The 23,073-nt window shown below is 45.7% G+C and overlaps 1 protein-coding gene across 1 annotated transcript in view; it reads right to left on the reverse strand.

The window, feature by feature from the left end:
• Window positions 1–21,997, reverse strand: part of LOC147978734 (uncharacterized) — a 34,406-nt gene extending 12,409 nt beyond the window's left edge. The window contains exon 1 of the mRNA XM_087514870.1: window positions 20,953–21,997. Within this exon, the coding sequence (XP_087370996.1) occupies window positions 20,953–21,997 (1,045 nt within the window). The remainder of the gene's footprint in view (window positions 1–20,952) is intronic.
• Window positions 21,998–23,073: the final 1,076 nt, after the last annotated feature.

The following is a 23,073-nucleotide window of genomic DNA, read 5'->3' on the forward strand; positions in this document are numbered from 1 at the left end:
ATCCGAGAGCAGAACTGAAGATTTGGTCGGGTTCTTTCTCCTTTTGCCGACACGTGGGACATCTAGCATCCAGGTCGTGTCATGAAAGAAAATAGAGTGGTAGTTGAAGCCACAAGATGTGCATCTTGGGTTAAACTGTAAATAGAATCTTACTACTCTTGAGTAACTCCAGAAGCGGCCACTGAAGATCCTTATTAGATTTGTTTTTCATCACCAGCACGTCGAGGTGAAAGATGTGCAGGTTCAGTGGGTCCTCTTGCGTTTTCACTGACATGTGGGGCCGCATGTGAGCAAGCAGACGATGGGCTCCGCGCGTCCGCTAGCTGGCTGAGAAGAGAGATAGAGGATGGCTGACCACGGACTACAGGAAATTTTTTCTACGTACCTTGATATAGGCTCAATATAGTGGGGTGGCATGTGCCATAACTAGCATTCACGTCTAGCAGTACGGCACACGCCACCCATACGAGTCCCATCCGACACCAATTTTCTTGGAGTCCGTGCAACACCCATCTCTTCTCCCTCCTGTTTTCTCAGCCATTGCATGGTGGGCGGGGTGGGGGTTTGACGATAGTCGGTTTAATCAACTGCGGTCCCACTTGTAAGTGAAAATGCAACACCGCACGCATTCCCTCTTGAGCGGTGTGCTGAACCAACCGTGTGGGGGTGCGACGCGAACACGGCAAGCTTTTCCTTTTGAACTCGTAACTTGTAAAATTTGGTTCTGCTCCATGGCGCGACCGATAGATAGAAAATAATGATTTTGCCTAGAGTAATGAGAAGTTTGGTTCTGGCGCCGTTCATGCATGGAGTACGTACGAAAATTATGAAGTTGATGCGAAAGGTAAGATAATTACTGTAGTATCATATACTACTACATGGATTTGACGGAAAGATAAAAATACATACGGATCCATCAACATTCAATGACATCCTCACGCCCTAGTGCGCCGGGTCACCAACCGACGTGTGAGGAGCAGCGGCGTTGGCGGCGAGCTCAACGTGCTTCTGAACAGTGCCGTCCAAGGTTGCCCTGCGCTCCAAGAAGGCTACTGTCCTATGGTCCTCCTCTTGCATGTAGTAGTCCTTGTGGACGATTTGCGCGTAGACGTGGGTGATTATGTCGATGGTGTCTTACTGCGCCAGGCGCTGCGCGGCGAGCGCGACCTTGAGGTGGACATTCTCCGACGCGACGGCGGGCAGTCACAGGGCCACCAGTGCGTCGAAGAGGTTGTTACCATAGTGGCCGTTGAGGGTGGCGGGCATCACAGAGCCTGGGCGCGTCGGCTGGAGGCTTACGTCAAAGTCATCCGCAAGCTTCTTGACGACGGTGAACTTGTCGAGGAAACCGACGAGGACCTCGTAGAACAAGGATACGAAGTTGTCGTCCGCAAGCTTCTTGACGACGGTGAACTTGTCGAGGAAACCGACGAGGACCTCGTAGAACAAGGAGACGAAGTTGTCGTCCAAGCGGCCCCTCGCCCTGGCGGCCTCAAGCAATACTACCTGGAGACGTTCCTCGGTGCCGGGCCATAGGCCGGCGTCGTGGACCATCTGGCACAGCCGGCGGATGCTCGCGCTTATCACCTCCATGAGTCTAGCGTAGCTTCTAGTCAACTGATCTTGCGATTCGAGTGATCACTCAGCCCTTGGTTAGCGTGTGTAGGTGCGTAGGATTTCGTACTACTCCTCGGCCCTCTACTGCACCTGCCTTTGGCTGTATGATAGGTGGGCCAGCCACCCCCTGGGGCCACGTGTCATTCACCCAAAGGCAGTTGCTGTAAGTCAATGAAGCTGCGTCCCCCTCCGTGCCGCTGCAGTATAGTCATCTCACCGGAGCTCTAGTTGGGGCCAAACGAGAGAAGTTTGATGTTTACTGGTTTATTGGTCCCCTTTGCATTTTGCGCCAAGTTTTGACCTTTGATTTAACTAATAAAATGTTAATGCATGTAAACAAAAATGTTGTGTAAGTCACCTTACGAAAACCAAATAATCCCAAAATAGTTAGGCACGGTGCATTAACTACCTCCTTGTTTCTTATTTCGTGACATATCAACCAATGAGAGATGTGGGCCGTGCATGCTTTCAATGACTTGAGACTACCAAACATGACATGCAATGTTTAGTTCATTGCACGTAATCCTATTAGTACTCTAGTTAGGAGTATCAAAAAAACATTAAGTTCTCTCGCCGATAGGAATAAAACACCATGTATTTATTTACAGAGGGAGTAGTACATTTTTGGTGACATGCATTACTAGATATTACTAGTCAAATACTAAAATCCAAGTGGACGTGGTAGTGCTCCTAAATCCAGACGGTGGTGCTACTAGTACTAGTAGTAGTACTACCAATGTAGTAGTAGGAGTACTAGCACTGTACTACCCGTTGGTAAAATTATTACGTGCTGCTCCTCACAGTGAAGTGACAAGACCCTGCGCCGGAGATGACACCTGAGTATAGGCGTCATGTTCGGCATACCATAGTCAGCCTCACCGTCTGCAGTCACTATCATCATGGCTGTAGAGCTAGCCTTCTTACAACTAGCCCTGTTCGACATAATTTCCCGTGCATAGATGCCCATGCATTGCACAGAACACCAAGATTGGGGGTGGACAGCTCCGGCAGCGGCCATCGCGCCAGATTTTTCCATGGCCTTCTACTCCTAGATGTGGTGTGGAGGAGATGAGGCTGATTGTGAGAGACAAGGAGTTGTTTGTAAATAGGGAACAAGTGCGGGCATCTTTCTGCAAAAATGGAGAAGCTTGGTTTGTATGCGTCAGATCTACATCCGACGGCTATTGGTGAAAGATGGGAGGCACAACATAATCACCAACTCAGGACCTGTTTGATTCGCGGGATTTTGAAAATGCAGGAATAGCACACGGCAATATTACAAGTTACAAATTGATATTACAAATGTTAGGAGTAATGCTGCACCTACGAAGAGGGAATTACTAGGAAGTTTACGTAAGAACTTTCGTTACTTTAGGTGGATGCAGCATTATCGTACAAACTAAAATCCACCGCCCTGACAAGTCACTAATGGGCAAATAAATTTTCGAGTCTCTGGCCACTTGATGTTTCAAAAACAAATTCAGCTTCTACGGAGACTTTGTCATTTAGTATTAGACTCTTGCGGTGATCAGCACGCCATTCATTGTTGCGCCAGAGAACACCAAACATCATTACCTTGAGCACACTTGCCTCCAGAACAAAGAACCTAGCCAATTTAATTTCAGATGTGCTGCCTCGGTAGTCGATCAAATCAATTTCTGTAAGATGGAGATCAAGGCATTCGATGAGATTGTTATAGTGCAGCACATTTTTCACTTTCAAGTCTTTTTTTATCTGCAAAAGAAGAGAACATATTAGAGTAGCTGGCTGCATAAGATTGCTGTGTCATCAAGAGGTACCAATATCATTGGCTCATACGATAGGGTTGGCTGGCTAGTGATATTTTCTCTCTCTCTCTCTCTCTCTCTCTCTCTTTCTGTTTCCTCTCATTTAACTAGGAGCACGTGAAGAGCTTGGCCATTTGTTGTCTTCCACTATGTGGACAATGCCATATTTCGCAAAAGTATGCCACATAACACGCATCGATGTCAAATCAAAAGATTTTGGCACTGCTCTCGCGATGTGAGAGAGTTGGCACCGCTGTGCACACAGACCCACATGTATAAACAAATCAATCAAACCAACTACACCAGCCTCTCACTCTCCCAAACAAGTGTTTTTTATTGCCTCAGTCCTCTCTCTCTCTTTCCCATGCAGTGTTTTTTCATTGCGTGAGTTAATTTGGCACCGGAGCAAAGTAGGTGATCCAGATTGGGACACCAGGTGAGCAATGGAGGGGCATCGATGCCAAATGCATCACAAGTGAATTTGGCACATGTTTTGGCCTACATATCCCACTTTTGTAATACTACCTCATATTTAGTATAAAATTTTGACCATAGATTTACCTAAGGAAATGCCAATGCATGTCACTGAAAATTACACCATTTGAAATTATGTTCAAATACGAATCCAACGATATAGTTCTTAGTGACATGCATTAACATTTGGCAGTTAAATCTATGGTCAAATTTTGATACTACAAAATTGGAAGAGTAAACCAGGACGGAGGTAGTACTTGCTCTTAGGGTAACCATAGTGTTACTGGAGTAGTCTAAGTTACTTTCCACTATGACTAGCCTAGGCTACTATAGTAGTACAGCATAAAAAACGATGCATGTGATCACGTGAGAAAAAAATACTAAAAACATTTCTTTCAGTGCAGTGCGTAGATGCAGTTTTGAACACTACACTTGTCATCGTAATTTGGGAAAATTACGAAAAAATTGAGCTACATTGTGATTACCGTTTACTTGTAGGAAAGAAGTTTCACCTCGATGAGTAGCTTCTCCGTGCACGGAAAGCATGTGCGCATGGACTTTAGTGCTAAGATCTTCACTGTGCGCATGGACTGGGTCAAGCTTGTGGGAATCATTTTCTAGAAAGACGATCGTAAATACATCAAGAAGAAATTTAAAAATGTGAATTTCAAGAAGACGGGGATGAAGATGAGTGTTGTACCTGAACGATTACGGATCCAATAAAGAGTTCGGAGAATTTGGCAGACGAGTACACCAAAGCTGTCAATTTCGGCGCGTCAATGACCCTGATTTTTGTTGGACCTTCGAGATCCGATACAAGCAATCTCTCAAGGAAAGGCGCATTCTCAATGACCATAACGTGGAACAACTGGAGTGATCTCTTCCCAATTGATGTCTTGTTGCGGGGCCAGCAAGACACATAAATCCATCAGAGATTCGTCGAGGCGATGTGGAGGCTAATGAACCCGTGGATCTGCTCAAGACGAAGGTACTCGAGCATAGTACAGCTGCGGAGCAGGTGCTCCATAGCCTTCTTCGAGATGACAATGTCGAAGAGGTCGAGTTGCTTGAGTTGAGGGAGAAGAAGAGCGGGCGCGACATTAATCTGGGGAAGATAGCAGGAGCTGAAGCTAGCGCGGCACAGTGTTAGCGTGAGGCGGAGCGCGGACGGCGGCAGAGAGTGACATCGTCCAGCTTCAAAGCCGAGATCCTCGAGCTGATCTAGGGCGGGGGATAAGAACCACTCGTTGAACTTGGGTTGGACCTTGCAGTTGGTACTGAACATGTGGATGTCAAGGCGTTTAGCTGGCCCAGGGTGCGATGAAAGGATCTTGGAGACTGCGGCCATGCGTTTGCAATGCCCGTCGCAGAGGCAGCTGTCGATGGTGAGGTTGAGGGGGAAGCAGCGCTAGAGGGGGCGCCAACACCGGGAGAGCAGGGCAGTCCGCACGGAAGATTTGGTGGGGAGGAGGCCGATGATGACGAGCAGCGTGTCATCGGGGAGGCTGCTGATGAAGTCCAGGCTCGCCAGATGCGGTTTTGGCTCAAGCCACCTCCGCTTGTTGGCTGCCTCGCCGTTCATCTCAACCGGCGGTGACGCCGGTGTACACGTGTGCTGGTGTGTGTTGTGTGCTGGGTGTGCGTGAGTGCGTCCTTCTATGCATGCCGCCGCGCAGTGGTGAATTGTGCGCGAGTGCGTCCTTCGCGCGCAAGAAGCTTGTCCTCAATGCGCCCTCAATTTACTAGCGTGTGGGGTGCTACCCCGAGTGGTTTCAGGGCCTATTTGATTCGTAGGATTACAAAAACATAGGAACAGGAAAAACGTAGGATTGAAATGGCATGTCCATTCGATCCCTACAGGATTTCAGTTCGTTTGATTGTGTCACGGGAAAAACAAAGGATTTCTTCCAAGAGGTACAAATGAATCCTTTGGAAAAAAATCCTATAAGATTCAATCCTATGAATCAAACGACCAACATAGGAAAAATTCCTAAGGATTCTAATTCATCAAAGATCCTATGAAAATCCTTTGAATCAAAGAGACCCTCAACTTTGTTTACTTCACAGTGTGTCACATGGGCCTCTAGTTTACTTATTTTCACCCACTGCCACATGTGCCAGCACACGAAGATACAGAACACGAGCTGAAAAGGTAGCATGTGGATTGGTTGACCAGTCAATTAAACAATATACGGAGCTATACGCTGACACAGTGAGCGTATAATCCGTCGGTATAGAGAGTTCGAGTGAGAGAGGAGGCCCATGAGAGATAGCAGAGAGGGAGAAAGATCTACTCCCTCCGTTCGATAATGTAGTTCTAAAATTTTTTTAATTCAAACTTTTGAAACTTTGATCACGTTTATAAAGAAATTACTTATATCTACAATACCAAAGATAAATGATAGTATGAAGTACATGTTGTGATGAATCTAATGATCATTCCAGATGTAAATGTTTTTCTCCACATATACCTGGTCAAACGTTTCAGAGGTTTGACTTTTCAAAACATCCATATGCTTATGGACATGACAGAGTCCCTAACAAGAGAGAGAGAGAGAGAGAGGGAGAGAGTGAAAAAAGTGTGTGTGCGTGTGTGAAAGAGACATGGACAACACACGATAAAAGTAGCGAAAAAGCGTGCGTGTCTTATGAAAACATATCACACATGCATCTTCGACAACGGAGGCAAGGTGAGGAGATAGTGTGTGGTTGTTTGGAACCGAGAGAGCAAGACCCCTAGCACATGGCCAAGAGGGGTCTGACAAACAAGGGAGAGAGGTCGAGAGAGACGTACGGAGAAAATGCAGACATGGTGAGGAGAGAGTGTATGTTTGTCATAGAGAGATCCCGTGGAGATCGTGATGGGAGTACATGGGTGGGAGATCGAGTGACAAGGTCTGTGCGTGATACAAGATGCCCCGAGAGATATTGAGATAGACGTATGGATGGAAGGAGATAATACGTGTGTTCCTGATGGCTAGTAAGAGATAATCATACATAGGAGGGGGGGAGTGCTTGCGCCTATGATGGATTGAGGGATTATGGTACTTAGGGGGGTGCGTGTCACATGGAGAGAGAACAAGGGCGGAGAGTGTTGGATGGGTCTATATGTATAGCGCGAGCGAGACATGTGTATGTGTGAACCAGGGAGATATAAGGCCAGTTTGGCTTGCGTCCTGAGCATCATTTGCCTGGCCTGGGGTTGTGGCTGGATTTCATGCATGCTTGTTTGGTTGCTACCCTATGAAAAAGAAAGCCCGCCTGGCATGGGTTCCCTTGCACTTTAATTAGCCTGGCTGAACTCCAGACACTACAAGTAGCCTGGCCCAGACGACCGATTTCGAACGCCTGGTCGTGCCTGGTCGTGTGGCCACGAGGCTAGCAGCAACATGGATGGATATTAGCATTAAATAATTGATGCATGGATAGATTGATGGGACATTGATGCTTTGCCTGGCCCAGGCATGAACCAAACGCTTCAGCACCACACAAGCCTGGCCAGGCAGAAATATTTTACATCTCACGTCCACACCAGGCAGTACCGGCAATCTAGGCATGAGGGTCAGGTCACGAACCAAACTAACCAATAAAGTTGGGGAGAGATTGAGGAGCCTCGATAAGGCTGAGTGGTGCGTTAGATAGCTGAGAGGGGGAAAGAGATATTCCATCCGCTCGATAATGCAGTGCATGTAAATTTTTTAGAAGTTAAACTTTGGAAACTTTGATCAGGTTTACGCAAATGTTATTTATATCTACAATACCAAAGATACATCATACAAAACTACATCTCATGGTGAATCTAATGGTACATGTTTGCGTACTAGATGTAGTTCTTTTTCTCCACGTACATGGTCAAACTTTGTGATGTTTGACTTTTCAATAAATCTATATGCTATGGACCGAGGAGAGTGTCTCAGTTGAGACAAATCAAGTGCGTGTGAAGGAGAATGAGTAAGTGTGCAAAAAGAGTATGTGTGTGAAAGAGAAAGTGACAACAAACGATAAATTAGAGAGAGTGTGTGTTTTTTCATTTCTTATGCGAACATATCACGCATGCATCTCCGAGATGGAAAAGCGAGGCGAGGAGATACACGAAGAGAGCTAGTGTGTGATTGTTTGCAACGGAGAGAGACACCCCTATAGCACATGTCCAATAGAGGTGTAGCCAACAAGGAACAAAGGTCGAGAGGGACACATGGATGGCATGGACGCATGGGGAGGGAGAGAGGGTGTGTTTGTGATAGAGAGATCCCGTCGAGATCGTGAGGGGACTATATGGGTGGGAGATCGAGGGAGTGTGTGCGCGATAGAAAGATGCCCTGAGAGAAATCGAGATAGACCATGCACATGTTTGTGATGGAGACTAAGATTAGCTAGTCATATACATATAGGGGGGACTGCATGTGCCTACAATTGAGTGAGAGATCATCATACTTGGCTAGCTGGGCATGAGATTGTGTGTGCGCGCGTGTGAGATGGAGAGAGAACGAGGGGGAGAGATAGAGTTTTAGATGGGCCTATCGAGTGCGAGTGAGATATGCATGTGTATGTGTGACCCAGGTGGATGGAGAGTTTGAGAGAGGGGGGGAAGAGCTCCGAGACGACATAGTGGTGCGTGAGAGAGTTACAGGCAAAGAGCCAAGGAATCTGTGTGCGTACGATGAGTGCACCCTAGATATCTAGCTTGGACTAGCTAGAGTATCATACATACTGTGCGAGAGAGACCTATAGATGGTGTATATATGCATGCGAACTAGAAAGACCCCCCCCCCACACACACACAAAGAGAGAGAGAGAGAGAGATGGAGAGAAAGGGACAGGGACGAACAAGGGTTTTGAGTCGGATGCGTGCGACAAAATTGAAGATTGTCGGAGAGAGAGAGAGAGAGAGAGGGAGAGAGAGAGAGAGAGAGAGAGAGAGAACAGGAGTCCGGGAGAGGGGGAGGTCGCGCTTTATGCATCAAAGACTGATATAAACCATGTTTCGATATAAATTTGCATTCAAATATTTAAATTGGAGAACATGTTGTCTGCAATCCACACATGAACGGATATATGCGTATATCAAACAAGTTCATTAATTTGACTTTCAACATGTTAATGGAGTACTATAATACTGTACAACATGCTACTCGATTGAGGTGTTCAATTTTGGATTTAGTTCACTATTTTGACCTACTGAACGAGCTATTTCATTGAATCGAGATATTTCATTTTGGGTTTGATTCGCGTTTTTGAGTGGGTCAACTATTTGTCATATAGTAAATCACTAGCAACGAGCATGTAAAAACACATTACTCCCGAGCATCATCTCTCCATCTAAAAAAGAAGTGGCAAGCTAATATTTCAAAATTTGATCCAAATCGACTTGGTAAGGTAGACGTGGATGCTCGTTCTCCCAAAATTTGAATGAACCGTTAAACATCCTCTCTGCTCGGTGGAATTCTCCCGAGCAAATAAATGGGAGACGCGAAATTACCGTCGTATGTGGGACACGCATCAATTAGCCCGTTGTACATCGAGGGTAGGTTTGTAACTTCATCCAAGCGCGCCTTCTCCTTAGCCGAAATGACATGTGCCGAATAATTCATAAACCATGGTCGGCAAAACACGCTCTCCTCGCCCGAAATAGCTCGCGCCCACTATTTCAAAACACGCTCTCCTCGCCCGAAATCGCTCGCGCCCACTATAGTTCAAAACACGCCCTCCTCGCCCGAAATCGCTCCCGCCCAGAGAAGCAAAGTTACTCTACTATCCCCGACCCTCAGTACACAGACCCAAGCCGAGAAGCCTATAGGCAAGGGTAGAATTGTAACTCCCCCTCACATTTCAGACAAATCTGTTCGTAAGACATGGTTCCACTCCCCTCCCAATTTCCCCCGCCCACCCCCATTCATACCTCGTGGGTGCCAAATCACCTTCTCCCCGGGAAGCTCCCTTCTCCTGAGCCGCGAAACCTCAGCCCCACCTCCATGGCGCCCCCACCGCAACAATTTCACAGCCGCGTCCTCCATAATGCCGGAGACACTGTCCATTTGCCGTCGTGCACTGGGCCGTGTGCCTCTTACTCCGTGCTGCTGTTGCTGCCTCGACGACGGTCGCGTGAACTGTACCGGAGCCGATTCACCCCTGCCGTTGTTCACGGCGCCGGAGCGGCTCCAACTTCGGATCCGTCCAGAGTCCTGGCGCTGCTTCGGCGTAGCCGTCGACCGCCGCGACATCGCTCTTTCCCTGCCGCCGGTCGCCACCGCAACCGCGCCGGCCTCACCGACTCGGCAGCTGGACCTGCCTACTTCACCATGCCGCCAGATAGTTCGCCATGGAAGCAGCGCTTAGATGGCTATCTTTTAGAGTTGCGTGGGTTGAAGGTACTGCCGCCGGCAGATCTGGATTACGGGGAGTCTTTGTGGATTGGCCCGGGGGCAGCGCAACCACGGCAGTGCGGTGGGGCGGGGAGAGGGGTTTTGGCCGGGGCTACGAACGGCGGAGGCAGGCTGCTCTATCGTTGGTCGCTGGCTCTTCGGGGAAGATTCCGAACAGTGTCAGCCGGGAGGCACAAGACGGCCAACCATCCGGCATAGATGGGACAGTACCAAAATAAAATAAAATCGTGTGACCCCAATTTAGTCTTCAGTCAACAGATGTGTGACCACTCTCGTACCTTGCTATTGATCTCTTAGTGTATTTCTTCAGATCAAAGAGATATGTCGTTCTTAACATTATGCGTTATCTACATCTTCAGACACACCGTCTTCTGACTCACCGCAGCTGCTCCAACAAGGGAAGCATACACCAGAAGGGAGCTATAGTACCCACTCAATAGTTCCCTGCATTGAATGCGCGTGCCCGACATGCACAACCACAACAACTACAGGGCCATCAACAAGTCAGCACATGATGCTCACTCCTATGGATGGCAGCCAGATAGGTTGTACCCTCATCTTACTTATGTGCAACAATTTATGGCTTTGTTATTCATCTAAGCATGGAAAATAGATCATCACATTTCATTGTATATTCATGCTGATCTCTTACAGGTCTTGTTCAGGAGTTAACGTTGTTCGATAGTTCAGCTAAGATACTTGTTCTTTAGGTAACACTGTTCCATAGTTATCATCCATCAGCCTATGCTATCCCATAGGCTGGTGATTATAGTATTATACCACTTCTAGTATTTCCTATGTTGTTCTTTAACACTTTTGTGTGCCATCTAGTTAATCTCGAGTACAAACAATACATATTCTGTAGCTTTCATATGTGTTCTCCGTTTAGTTTATGAGACATGTTGCTGCTAGTTAACCCCAGTCCTACTATTTATGTCATCTCCTATAGGCACTCATTACATAAATCTAACTACTAGTTGTCTTCCATCCATGTCAGATATAATTGCACACACTGATATATCCACAAGAACCTCACGGAGCAATGTAAAGGCCAATAAACTTGATGTCAATGATACCCAATATGATGGAACATGTAAAGGTAGTTCTTCAGAAGACTTGCAGAAAGATGATGAATCCTCTTCACCCCACAAGGTCCTTGCTCTAACTTGGCCTGTGATATGGGTACAACATGCATATAATGTCCTGGAGTGTATCTACTCTGTTGCAATGCCATGTGCTTAGCATGGTGATCATGCATGTAAATATGTCATGCCTTCCTGTTTTTCAGTACCTATTCCATTCATGATAACATGTTTTCAAATTCAAGTAATGTCATTCTACTCTATCGCAATGCCATCTGCTTAATTTGGACATCATGCTTCTGAATATCTTATGCATTGTTATTCATCAGTATGTACTTCATGTGTCTACCATACCATGTTTTTTTACATTGAAGTGTTGTTATAGTGCTCTGTTGCAATGCCATCTTATTTTCCCAATCATACCCCAATAGTGAAGAACCGGGCAATAGCACCGGTTTGTAAGGCCCTTTAGTGCCGGTTTGGTAACCGGCGCTAAAATGTAGGCACTAAAGCCCCCCCCCCTTTAGTACCAGTTCAGCACGAACTGGTGCTAAAGGGCAACCACGTGGCACCAACCGGTATTAAAATGTTGGGGTGGTTTTGGGTTTATGATTTCTTTTTCATTTAATTTTGTTTTTTCCATTTAATTCTTTTTCGTTTGCTGGTATTTTAAGATACTACATATTGTACACGTTATGCATATATATAAATAGAATTTCTAGTAGAACCGATCATAATATATATATATATATCATCGAATGTCTCACAACCACCATTAATTAATTCACACATATATACACACATGTATATATATAATTTCTCCTAATTGGTGCCTTCGGAGCCAGTGGCATTAGCCTAGCTAATTGGTTCCTTCGGAGCACGATAACAATTGGAAGTGGTTCATGGGGGCGGTAGTGGGTAATAGTATTCTCCTTTGGGATCAATGACCTGGTCGAGCAAAAATCCCGCTATTTCCTCTTGAATTGCTTCTATGCGGTCCTATGCTAGGAGCTTGTCCCGCACCTCTTTGAACTATTAAGAAGGAGATCAATATGCATGTGTATTAGTTGTGTGACTAGATATCGATAATGGTGTAAAAATTGTGAATAGTGTTCTGACAATCGATATCGTACCCACTCCTGTCTTTGAGATTTGCTCCTTTCGGACGCCATCATGCGAATGTTCTCGCAAATGTAGTATGCACATAGATCATTCCCCGGCGCCTGCTTTAGGGCCTTTACGAGAATGGAATTTTGATTAGATAATAATTAATCAAGCATGATAATTAAAGAGATGGCAGCTAGCTAGTACTACTTAATTACTTACCTTGGGTCGATACCATTTCAGACTTTGTTTCCATGGGCCTGGAGTGACCCTGATGAACTTTGCCCAAGCCCTGCCCGCCGACAAAGAAAATGAATAAATGGGTTATTAAATAGTTGTTATCAAGAAATGACGAACTAATTAAATAGGCCGAGATATAGTTAATAATGATTGAAATTACCTGTTGACTATCCCCTTCATGATGCTGTAGTCACTTGCTTTCTTAAGTAGCGAGTCTAGTACTTCAACTGTTCCTTCATCAACTTTAATGATTAACAAGATCCAGTGAAATCTGCATGCACACATGTTTGCATGTCTTAATTAAGCGAGCATATATATGTAAGCAAAAACATGTAGCTATAGCTAGTAGGGAAAAACAGAATTTGTAGTACAAGACAGTGTGACTCACTGGAAGTTGTAAGGAAGTAGTATATCTTCATTGTATTTGAGTTCCTTGAAGAACTGTAGCATGCTTTCTTCTACACATTTTGCGTGATATGGATCTATTTTCCATGTGTATTCATTAATGGTATTTGGGTCAACGAACACAATGCCATAGCGTCCACCTTTTTTCATTTCATAAATCTTCATCCTACATAATACCACAGAAAAGAATATAGTGAGGATAATTATAGGTAATGATTGATCAAAATGATCAGCTAGCTTGAGACTTAAATTGCAGAAAGAAATCACTTACAGACAATAGCAACTAACGATAGATTTGTCAAGTGCGTCTTTATTGTATAGCTGAAAAAGTTCTGAATACTCAACGGTCACAGCTTTCTTATGGTAGTATTGCTCCTCGTTGACATTCACCATGAGGGACTCTCGATTGGAAATCTTGGTAATGTCCATGTACCATTGATGCAATGCATACATTCTCGTGGGGAGCTTATTGACCTCCTCTAGCTCGACCAAAGGTTGGCCCCAGGCATATTTCCGTTTTATTTCCTCCTCTCTAGTCGGAGACATGGGCTCGATATCGAGGAGTTGTCCAACAGTGATCCCGAAAGATTCAGCCTGCGCAATATACTCCTCGGTTATTACCACATCGCCCAGCCCGGTAACGTTAACGGTTTGCCCACAATAATATTGGGCGCGCCTACTCTCATGTGTTGTTGGCACAACAAGCGGGGGGATTGATTGTGCCGCCTGTTCTCCCAGCTGGGGAACGGTTTTACCGCATTTTTTGCCAGTTGATTTGCTCGAGCTCGAGCTCGCCTCTTTCTGTAGACGTGCTCGATTTAACTTCCTGAGGTGGCGCTCATAGTCTGTGTCAACAGGCTTGGGAGCTGGTGGTCTAGCCATACGAATGAAGTGGTCAATCTTTTCCACAGGCCCTTTCTCCCTTGGCGGCGGTGGCGGTTTCGGTGCAAAATGGGCTTCCACCTCGGCCTTCGATATGGCTACATTTTCCTCCTCGGACTTGTCGTAAAGCCTCTACGGAAGAGGCGCGAGGCTTAGACCATATTGAAATCGCTTGCCTCCTCCTGAACCTGCAGTACTACCTCGACTTGTACCGCTACGCACCATAGTTGAGGCAGCTCTCTTCCGTGATTGCTGAGGCAGCGATGACGGCTGACGTGGCTGAGTTGGAGGAGGAGTGGCCTGAAGCTGTGCCGAACTTGGAGGAGGAGTGGCCTGAAGGTGTGCCGGACTTGGAGGAGGAGTGGCCTGACGCTTTGTCGGACTTGGAGGAGGAGTGGCCTGAAGCTATGCCAGACTTGGAGGAGGAGTGGCCTGATGCGTTGGTGGACTTGGAGGAGCGGGAGTCTGCTGACTCGGTGGCGGACTGCGATGAGGAGTCGGATGACGCGGTGTCAGTGGCCTTCGAAAGATGATGCAATCCTTTCTCCATAGGATGATACAATGGTTGGCCTCTCCTAGTGTGTGATCATCGTAACCTCCAGGAATGTCAAGCTCTAGCCCCAAATATTGGTCCACCACCTCATCAACCAAGACACGAGCATAGCCCGCTGGAATCGGGTTGCAATGGAAGGTTGCCTCGGGGGGATTTGTAAAAGCAAGGGCGTCTGCCACCTTCATGGATATGTTCTTCATTTTGATGTGTAGCTCGCAGTTAGTGTTCTCCATGATGTCATCCACTGGGTAGCTATCCATCAATGCGTCGCCTGGGGCGGAACCCACGCTGCTTCTCGGCATGGATGGGACGGTGCTATCCATTGGTCTATCATCCGCTAGCTGCTGAGACCCCCTTTGCTGGCTAAGTGAGTCGATCTGCTCCTGCTACCACTGGAATTTGATTGCCAAGTCCACGTGCGCTGATTCTAGGCCTTGAAGGCGTTCATAGTCTAGCTTCCTCTGCTCCTCCTGCATCTTCCTCTTCTTCTCCTCACCAATCTTCTTTCTCGCACGGGTTCTGTAGTCGGTGTTCCAGTCCGAAAACCCCTCATACCATGGAATAGCCCCCATGCCTCGTGTTCTTCCCGGGTGTTCAGGATTTCCCAGGGCATGCGTAAGCTTGTTGTTCTCTCTGTTGGGCTCGAACAACCCGGATTGAGCCTGTTCCATTGCAACAAGTAGCTTATCTTCGGCTCCGTCCAGACATGCCTTCTTGGAAACTTTGCCTGTCTTCGGGTCCAACTCCCCCCCATGCGCATAGAACCAAGTCCTGTACCTAGGGGGCCAGCTCAATGTTTCTGGAGTGACACCTGCATCCAGCATCTCTTTCTCAGACTTATCCCACTTAGGCATTCCCACCGCATAGCCACCTGGCCCCAGCTTATGGAACTTATCCTTTTTTTTGGCATTGGCCTTGTTTATTCTCGACCGTTCCTTAGATAATTCCGAATCCTTGAATTTCACGAAATCATCCCAATGAGCACTTTGGTTCTCTAGTGTTCCCTCGAATACTAGAGTCTTCCTTCCTCCGTTGACGTACTTGGCCCATTCACGAATCTTGTGGTTCTTGAATGCAACCGCCATCTTCCTAAGAGCAGCGTCCTTGACTTTCTCCACATCTGCATTTGTGAAATGATCTAGTAGGGTGAAATGTTCCATGAGCGTTTCCCAAAGCAACTGTTTTTGTCTATCGTCGACAAAAGTAACTCCTGGACGTGGCTTTGATGGCTCTCTCCATTCTTGAAGGGAGATCGGGAGTTCGTCCTTCCCAAGAACTCCGCACTAACGAACGAACTTGTCCGCAATCTTCTTAGGCGCGAATGGTCCGCCATTAGGTCTGACTGCCTCGATATTGTACTTTACGCCCTCCTTCAACTTTTTGTTCGGGCCTCGTTTCGTCCCGTTGCCTAAAGATTTGCTCGATCCGGATGGCTGAAAGAAGAAAGATCGATTTGTTAATATATCTTCAAGTCATTTAAAACATGTGATGATCACCAGATGCCTGCTTATATAAATATATATACCTCGCCGGTCTTTGTTGTTTCAAGATCAACATTTTCTTCGTCATATTGATAGTTCAAGACTTCATCAATTCGGTCGTCGCGATCGAATATCATATCACCCTCCCCGGTGTTGTTTAGATATTCGGAGCCGTCATAATCTTCTTCATTCTGATCATCATCTGGCCCACGAGGATTGCGTATGATATTGAACAGGGCCTCTTCTCCCTCTCTGTCGGTGTTGTCCGCCATAGGTTTTGTTTAACTAATCCAAAAGAAATATATTCAAATTACTATGCATGGATGCAATCAATTAATAAGGAAACACTGAATCAATCATAGTACATACTAAGCATCATCGAATATAATCTCGAATACGTCGTCTCGAATAATAGATATAATCTCGTATACATCGTCTCGAATAATAGATATAATCTCGAATACATCATCTCGAATAATAGATATAATCTCGAATACATCGTCTCGAATAATATATAATCTCGAATACATCGTCTCGAATATTATATATCGAGTACATCACTGGCTAGGTAGCTCATAAAGATCAAATACTACAGAAGAATCTAGGACACTCGCGGTTCCTGTGGCGCGGGCGGTGGACACCCAAAGAGAAGGAACCCTCACAGGATCATAGCTGAAGTGAGATCCCTGAAGAAATTACCAGGTATTGGAGAACCTGCCGCCCTCTAACGCAACCATGTAGCGATGGACGTGCTCGTCCTCCTCCCTGACACGGCGACGTACCACCTCCGGCGGGGCCGGCTCCCACCGCACCAAAACTGGCCCACGCGAATGCCACCAAACGAGATCGGGGTCGACGATGGGACCCGGGGCCAGGTTCCTCATCAAGCGGCGCGCCCCTCCAGGCAGCACCTCCCAGTGCTAGCCCGGCAGAGCCCAGTCCCGGACATGGGCCAGCCGGACGTCGTCGCGGACGGGTTGACGGCGAGGATGCGGGCCGGGCATCGTCGAGAACAAATACTAGCTATATACCCACAAAAAGTAACCTTTTTTAATGATTGGATTTTGATAACTAAAATTTCTAACATTTCTATATAACTAACATTCCTATAACATTTCTAACAATGCTATATAACTAACATTTCTATAACATTTCTAATATTTCTATAACTAAAAAATAGAAAAAATTATAACATTTCTATATATATAACTAACATTTGTATAACATTTCTAATATTTCTATAACTAAAAAAAAGAAAAATTTCTAACTTTTTTATAACTATTTCTATAACTAAAAAACAGAAAATTTTCTAACAATTCTAACTATTTCTATAACTAAAAACAGAAAAATTTCTAACAATTCTAACATTTCTATAACATTTCTAACAATGCTATATAACTAACTATTTCTATAACTAAAAAAGAAAAATTTCTAACAATGCTATATATGTGTGTGTGTGTGCTCACCGGTGAGGCGAGAGGCGACGGGGGGCGGCGACGGGGACGGCGACGGGCGCGGCGACGACGGGGATGGCGACAACGGGGACAGGGACGGGGCGGCGACAACGGGGACGGGCCGGGGCAGCGACGACGGGGACGGGGCGGCGATGACGGGGACGGGGACGACGCGGGACGGCCCGGGACGGTGCGGCGGTGACGACGGTGACGACGGGGACGGGGACAACGGGGCGGCGACGACGGGGATGGGGACGGCGACGAGGGTTATGGAGACGGGGGCGGCGGGCGACGGGGCAGAGGAGAAGAATTAGAGGAGAAACTGAAATTTTTGAAGTATTTAGTTATATAGGATGGACCTTTAGTACCGGTTGGAGCCACCAACCGGTACTAAAGGCCTGTTTTGGCCAGGCCAAGCGGCGGGAACCGCACCCTCTTTAGTGCCGGGTGGTGGCTCCAACCGGTACTAAAGGCCCCCCCTTTAGTACCGGTTGGTGCTACCACCCGGCACTAAAGGGGGTGCGCTGGCACAGGTGCGATGCGAAATGTTTAGTCCCACCTCGCTAGCCGAGGGGGGTCCGCACTGGTTTATAAGCCCCAGTGCGGTAGCTCCCTCGAGCTCCTCTCCAAAGCAGGCCTACTGGGCCTAAATGTTCTGTGCTGCCCTGTGGGCCTACTGGGCCTTTGCGGGCCTGCATCCTGGCCCAACAATAGGTTGGGTTTCTAGTCGTATGCAGGCCGCTGTGGCGCAGTAGGTGGGATTTTTTTCTTATTTTTTTTCTTTATTTATTTTTGTTTGAGTTGTTTTTTTGCTGTATTTAGAGTTTCTTTGTGAATATTTTTGCTTTAGGTACAAAAAATTACAAACTTTCTGTTAGTACCGGTAGTTTACAAATTTGAATAGTTTAAATTTTGATTTATTTGAAATTTGTGTGAATCACTAGTTTGTGAATAACTTAACTTTGAGAATAGATTTTTCAGTGATTCTTTTTTCTTATGTTTAATATTAGTGTGTTTTATCATTATATTCAATTTGGTAATGCTTAGGTTATTTAAAAAATGAAATGCCTTTTGTAACGGATGAGTTTTCGTCCGAAACCCTGATACTTCGAAAGAGATTGTCCATTTAGTACACGAAGTGCATCCAGTTTTTGCGGTAACCATCTCTACTTTTTTGCACATGCTATGTGGGTGAAATTATGATACCATGCCAAGTTTCAACCTTTTCTGAGTTCATTTGAAATGCTTTTCAATTTCAGGGTCATTTAGCTTAAAAAATCAGTAAAGGAATGAAAGAATTTGTTTGCACATAAAATTTCTTCGCGTTTCAAATGCCAAAATACATAACTACCCTAACTATTACAGAGATTCCCTCCTGGGTGTGAAACACAGAAGAAAGTGATGATAGTGAAGCCGATCACATCCCAGATCTTTGGTTGTGAAACTTTTTCTTCGCGTGTGTCCCTTTGCGCCGTAACCATGGAAAATCTTCATCATTTAACGGGATGCTCGGGTCAATATTCACTGTGAATGGAGCAATTTCATCAAACTTTTCATAATCTTCTGACATGTCTGTCTTGTCATCCACTCCCATGATGTTTCTCTTCCCAGAAAGAACTATGTGCCTCTTTGGCTCATCGTACGATGCATTCGCTTCCTTATCTTTTCTTTTTCTTGGCTTAGTAGACATGTCCTTCACATAGAAAAGCTGTGCCACATCATTGGCTAGGACGAATGGTTCGTCTGCATACACAAGATTGTTGAGATCCACTGTTTTCATTCCGTACTGCGGGTCTTCCGTTACCCCGCCTCGTGTCATATTGACCCATATATTTGCACCGAAACAAAGGGACCTTCAAACCATGTCGATAGTCAAGTTCCCATATGTCCTGTATATAACCATAATATGTTTCCTTTCCTGTCTTGGTTTCTGCATCAAAGCGGACACCACTATTTTGGTTGGTGCTCTTCTTATCTTGGGTGATCATGTAAAATGTATTAACATTTATCTCGTACCCTTTGAAAGTCATTATATTCGAAGATGGTAACTGGGACAGCAAGTATAGGTCATCTTCAATAGAGGTGTCATGCATGGTACGTGTCTGCAACCAGCTGGCGAAACTCCTGGTTTGTTCACGTGTAATCCAGTCATCAGACCGCTCCGGGTGTTTGGAGCGTAGCAAATTCTTGTGTTCATCCATATATGGAGCCACCAAGGCGGAATTCTATAGAACTGTGTAGTGTGCTTCAGTGAGAGAATGTCCATCCATACATATTATTTGTTCCCCTCCTAGCGTGCCTTTTCCATCCAGTCTGTCCTTATGCCGCGATTCAAGAACACCAATCGGCTTAAGGTCAGGAATAAAGTCAATACAAAACTCAATGACCTCCTCATTTTCATGTCCCTTGGAGATGCTTCCTTCTGGCCTAGCACGGTTATGAACATATTTCTTTAAGACTCCCATGAACCTCTCAAAGGGGAACATATTGTGTAGAAATACAGGACCCAAAACGTTAATCTCTTCGCATAGGTGAGTCATGATGTTGAAGAAGGATGGCGGGAACACCAACTCGAAACTGACAAGACATTGCACCAAATCATTCTCTAACCTTGGTATGATTTCTGGATCGATTACCTTCTGAGAGATTGCATTGAGAAATGCACATAGCTTCACAATGGCTAATCGAACGTTTTCCTGTAGAAGCCCCCTCAATGCAACCGGAAGCAGTTGCGTCATAATAACGTGGCAGTCATGAGACTTTAGGTTCTGGAACTTTTTCTCTGCCATGTTTATTATTCCCTTTATATTCGACGAGAAGCCAAACGGTACCATAATACTAAGCAGGCATTCAAAGAAGATTTCCTTCTCTTCTTTGGTAAGAGCGTATCTTGCATGACCCTGATGTATGCCGTCTTTTCCGTGCATACGTTGCTAGTCCTCCCGTGCCTCAGGTGTATCTTTTGTCTTCCCATACACGCCCAAGAAGCCAAGCAGGGTCACACAAAGATTCTTCGTCACGTGCATCACATCGATTGCGGAGCGGACCTCTAGGTCTTTCCAATAGGGCAGGTCCCAAAATATAGATTTCTTCTTCCACATGGGTGCGCGTCCGTCAGCGTCATTCGGAACAGGTTGTCCACCATGACCCTTTCCAAAGACCATCTTCAAATCCTTGACCATATCATGTACATCAGCACCAGTACGGTGGCGAGGCTTCGTCCGGTGATCTGCCTCACCGGAGAAATGCTTGCCTTTCTTTCTTACGGGATGCCTGCTCGGAAGAAATCGACAATGTCCCAGGTACACATTCTTCTTACAATTAGCCAAATATATACTGTCGATATCGTCCAAACAGTGCGTGCATGCGCAGTATCCCTTGTTTGTCTGTCCTGAAAGGTTACTGAGAGCAGGCCAATCATTGATGGTCACGAACAGCAACGCGTTTAGGTCAAATTCTTCCCCCATGTGCTCATCCCACACACGTACACCTGTTCCATTCCACAGTTGTAAGAGTTCTTCAACTAATGGCCTTAGGTACACATCAATGTCGTTGCCGGGTTGCTTAGGGCCTTGGATGAGCACTGGCATCATAATGAACTTCCGCTTCATGCACAACCAAGGAGGAAGGTTATACACACATAGAGTTACAGGCCAGGTGCTATGATTGCTGCTCTGCTCCCCAAAAGGATTAATGCCATCTGCGCTTAGAACAAACCATACGATCCTTCCGTCATCTGCAAACTCCTTCCCGTACTTTCTTTCGATTTTTCTCCACTGCGACCCGTCAGCGGGTACTCTCAACTTTCCGTCTTTCTTACGGTCTTCACTGTGCCATCGCATCGCCTCGGCATGCTCTTTGTTTTGGAACAAACGTTTCAACCGTGGTATTATAGGAGCATACCACATCACCTTGGCAGGAATCTTCTTCTTGGGGCGCTCGCCCTCGACATCACCAGGGTCATCGCGGCTGATCTTATAGCGCAATGCACCGCATACCGGGCAAGCGTTCAAATCCTCGTACTCATGGCGGTAGAGGATGCAATCATTAGGGCATGCATGTATCTTCTGCACCTCTAACCCAAGAGGGAAGACAACTTTCTTTGCTTGGTACGTACTCTTGGGCAATTTGTTGTCCTTTGGAAGCATATCCTTTATCATTACCAGCAACTTTCCAAATCCCTTGTCAGATACACCATTCTCTGCCTTCCATTGCAGCAATTCCAGTGTGGTGCCCATCTTTTTCTTGTCACCTTCGCAATTCAGGTACAACAATTTTTTGTGATCCTCTAACATGCGCTGCAACTTCTTCTTCTCCAAATCACTTGCGTGGTTTCTCTTTGCATCGGTAATGGCCCGACCTTGATCATCAACGGGCTCATCCGATGCCTCTTCTTTAGCTTCTTCCCGCATTGTTGGCTCAGCTTCTTCCCGCATTACCGGCTCAGCTTCTTCCCTCATTGTTGTATCATCGTATTCAGGGAACCCATGGCCAGGATAGCTGTCGTCGTCCTCTTCTTCTTCATTGTCTTCCATCATAACCCCTCTTTCTCCATGCTTGGTCCAAACATTATAGCGGGGCATGAAACCGGACTCAAACAGGTGGACATGAATGGTTCTTGACGTAGGTAATTGAGACCATTCTTTCAGCCAGCACATCGACAATGCATAAAACCATCCGCTCGCTTGTTTGCCTTAGCCGCAAGCAGAAAAGTACGCACGCCATTAATGAACTCGGGAGAGCATCGGTCATCGTACATCCATTGCCGGCTCATCTTCAATACACAGCACCAAAAACATCAAATTAATACAATACATAAAGTTCATACATAAAGAGCATACAGCACTTAATGCAACACACAAATAACTCTCTAGCTAAAGAATTTAAATCCAACAACAAATGCGATCAAGATCGCAACTAAGGTAACAATTGATCCAACAGCATAATGATACCAAGCCTCACTATGAATGGCATATTTTCTAATCTTTCTAATCTTCAATCGCATTTTCTCCATCTTAATCTTGTGATCATCGACGACATTGGCAACATGCAACTCCAATTCCATCTTCTCCCCCTCAATTATTTTCAATTTTTCCTTCAAATCCTCGTTTTCTCTTTCAACTAAATTTAACCTCTCGACAATAGGGTTGGTTGGAATTTCGGGTTCAACTACCTCCTACATACAAATATCTATGTCAACTTGATGGGCATAATTTTTCATAAACACGAAATGCAATGAATAGTTTTAAAAGAGAATATACCACATCCGAATCATAACCCGGACGAGGGCCGACGGGGACGGATATCAAAACCATGGCACTATGCATAACAAACAACATATGGGTAAGATAATTATACGAGTAACTATATATCCAAAGCACACAAACATCATTTTTTATATAGAACTTCATGAACAAGAGGCTCACCACAAGGTGGTGCCAGCGATGGGACGTTGCGAGCGATCGACGGTGGTTACGACGGAGATTTAGAAGGTACTAAGTAAACCACACCTACATATGCAAAACTAAGTGTTATTTTTGACCTCAAATTGCATATAAATCAAATACTAGCACATATATATAATTCCTCCCAAATTACTAAACTCAAAAAT

Source organism: Triticum urartu, chromosome 3A (genome assembly GCF_056163025.1).
Source record: "Triticum urartu cultivar PI428250 chromosome 3A, HENAU_Tu73, whole genome shotgun sequence".
Taxonomy (NCBI): domain Eukaryota; kingdom Viridiplantae; phylum Streptophyta; class Magnoliopsida; order Poales; family Poaceae; genus Triticum; species Triticum urartu.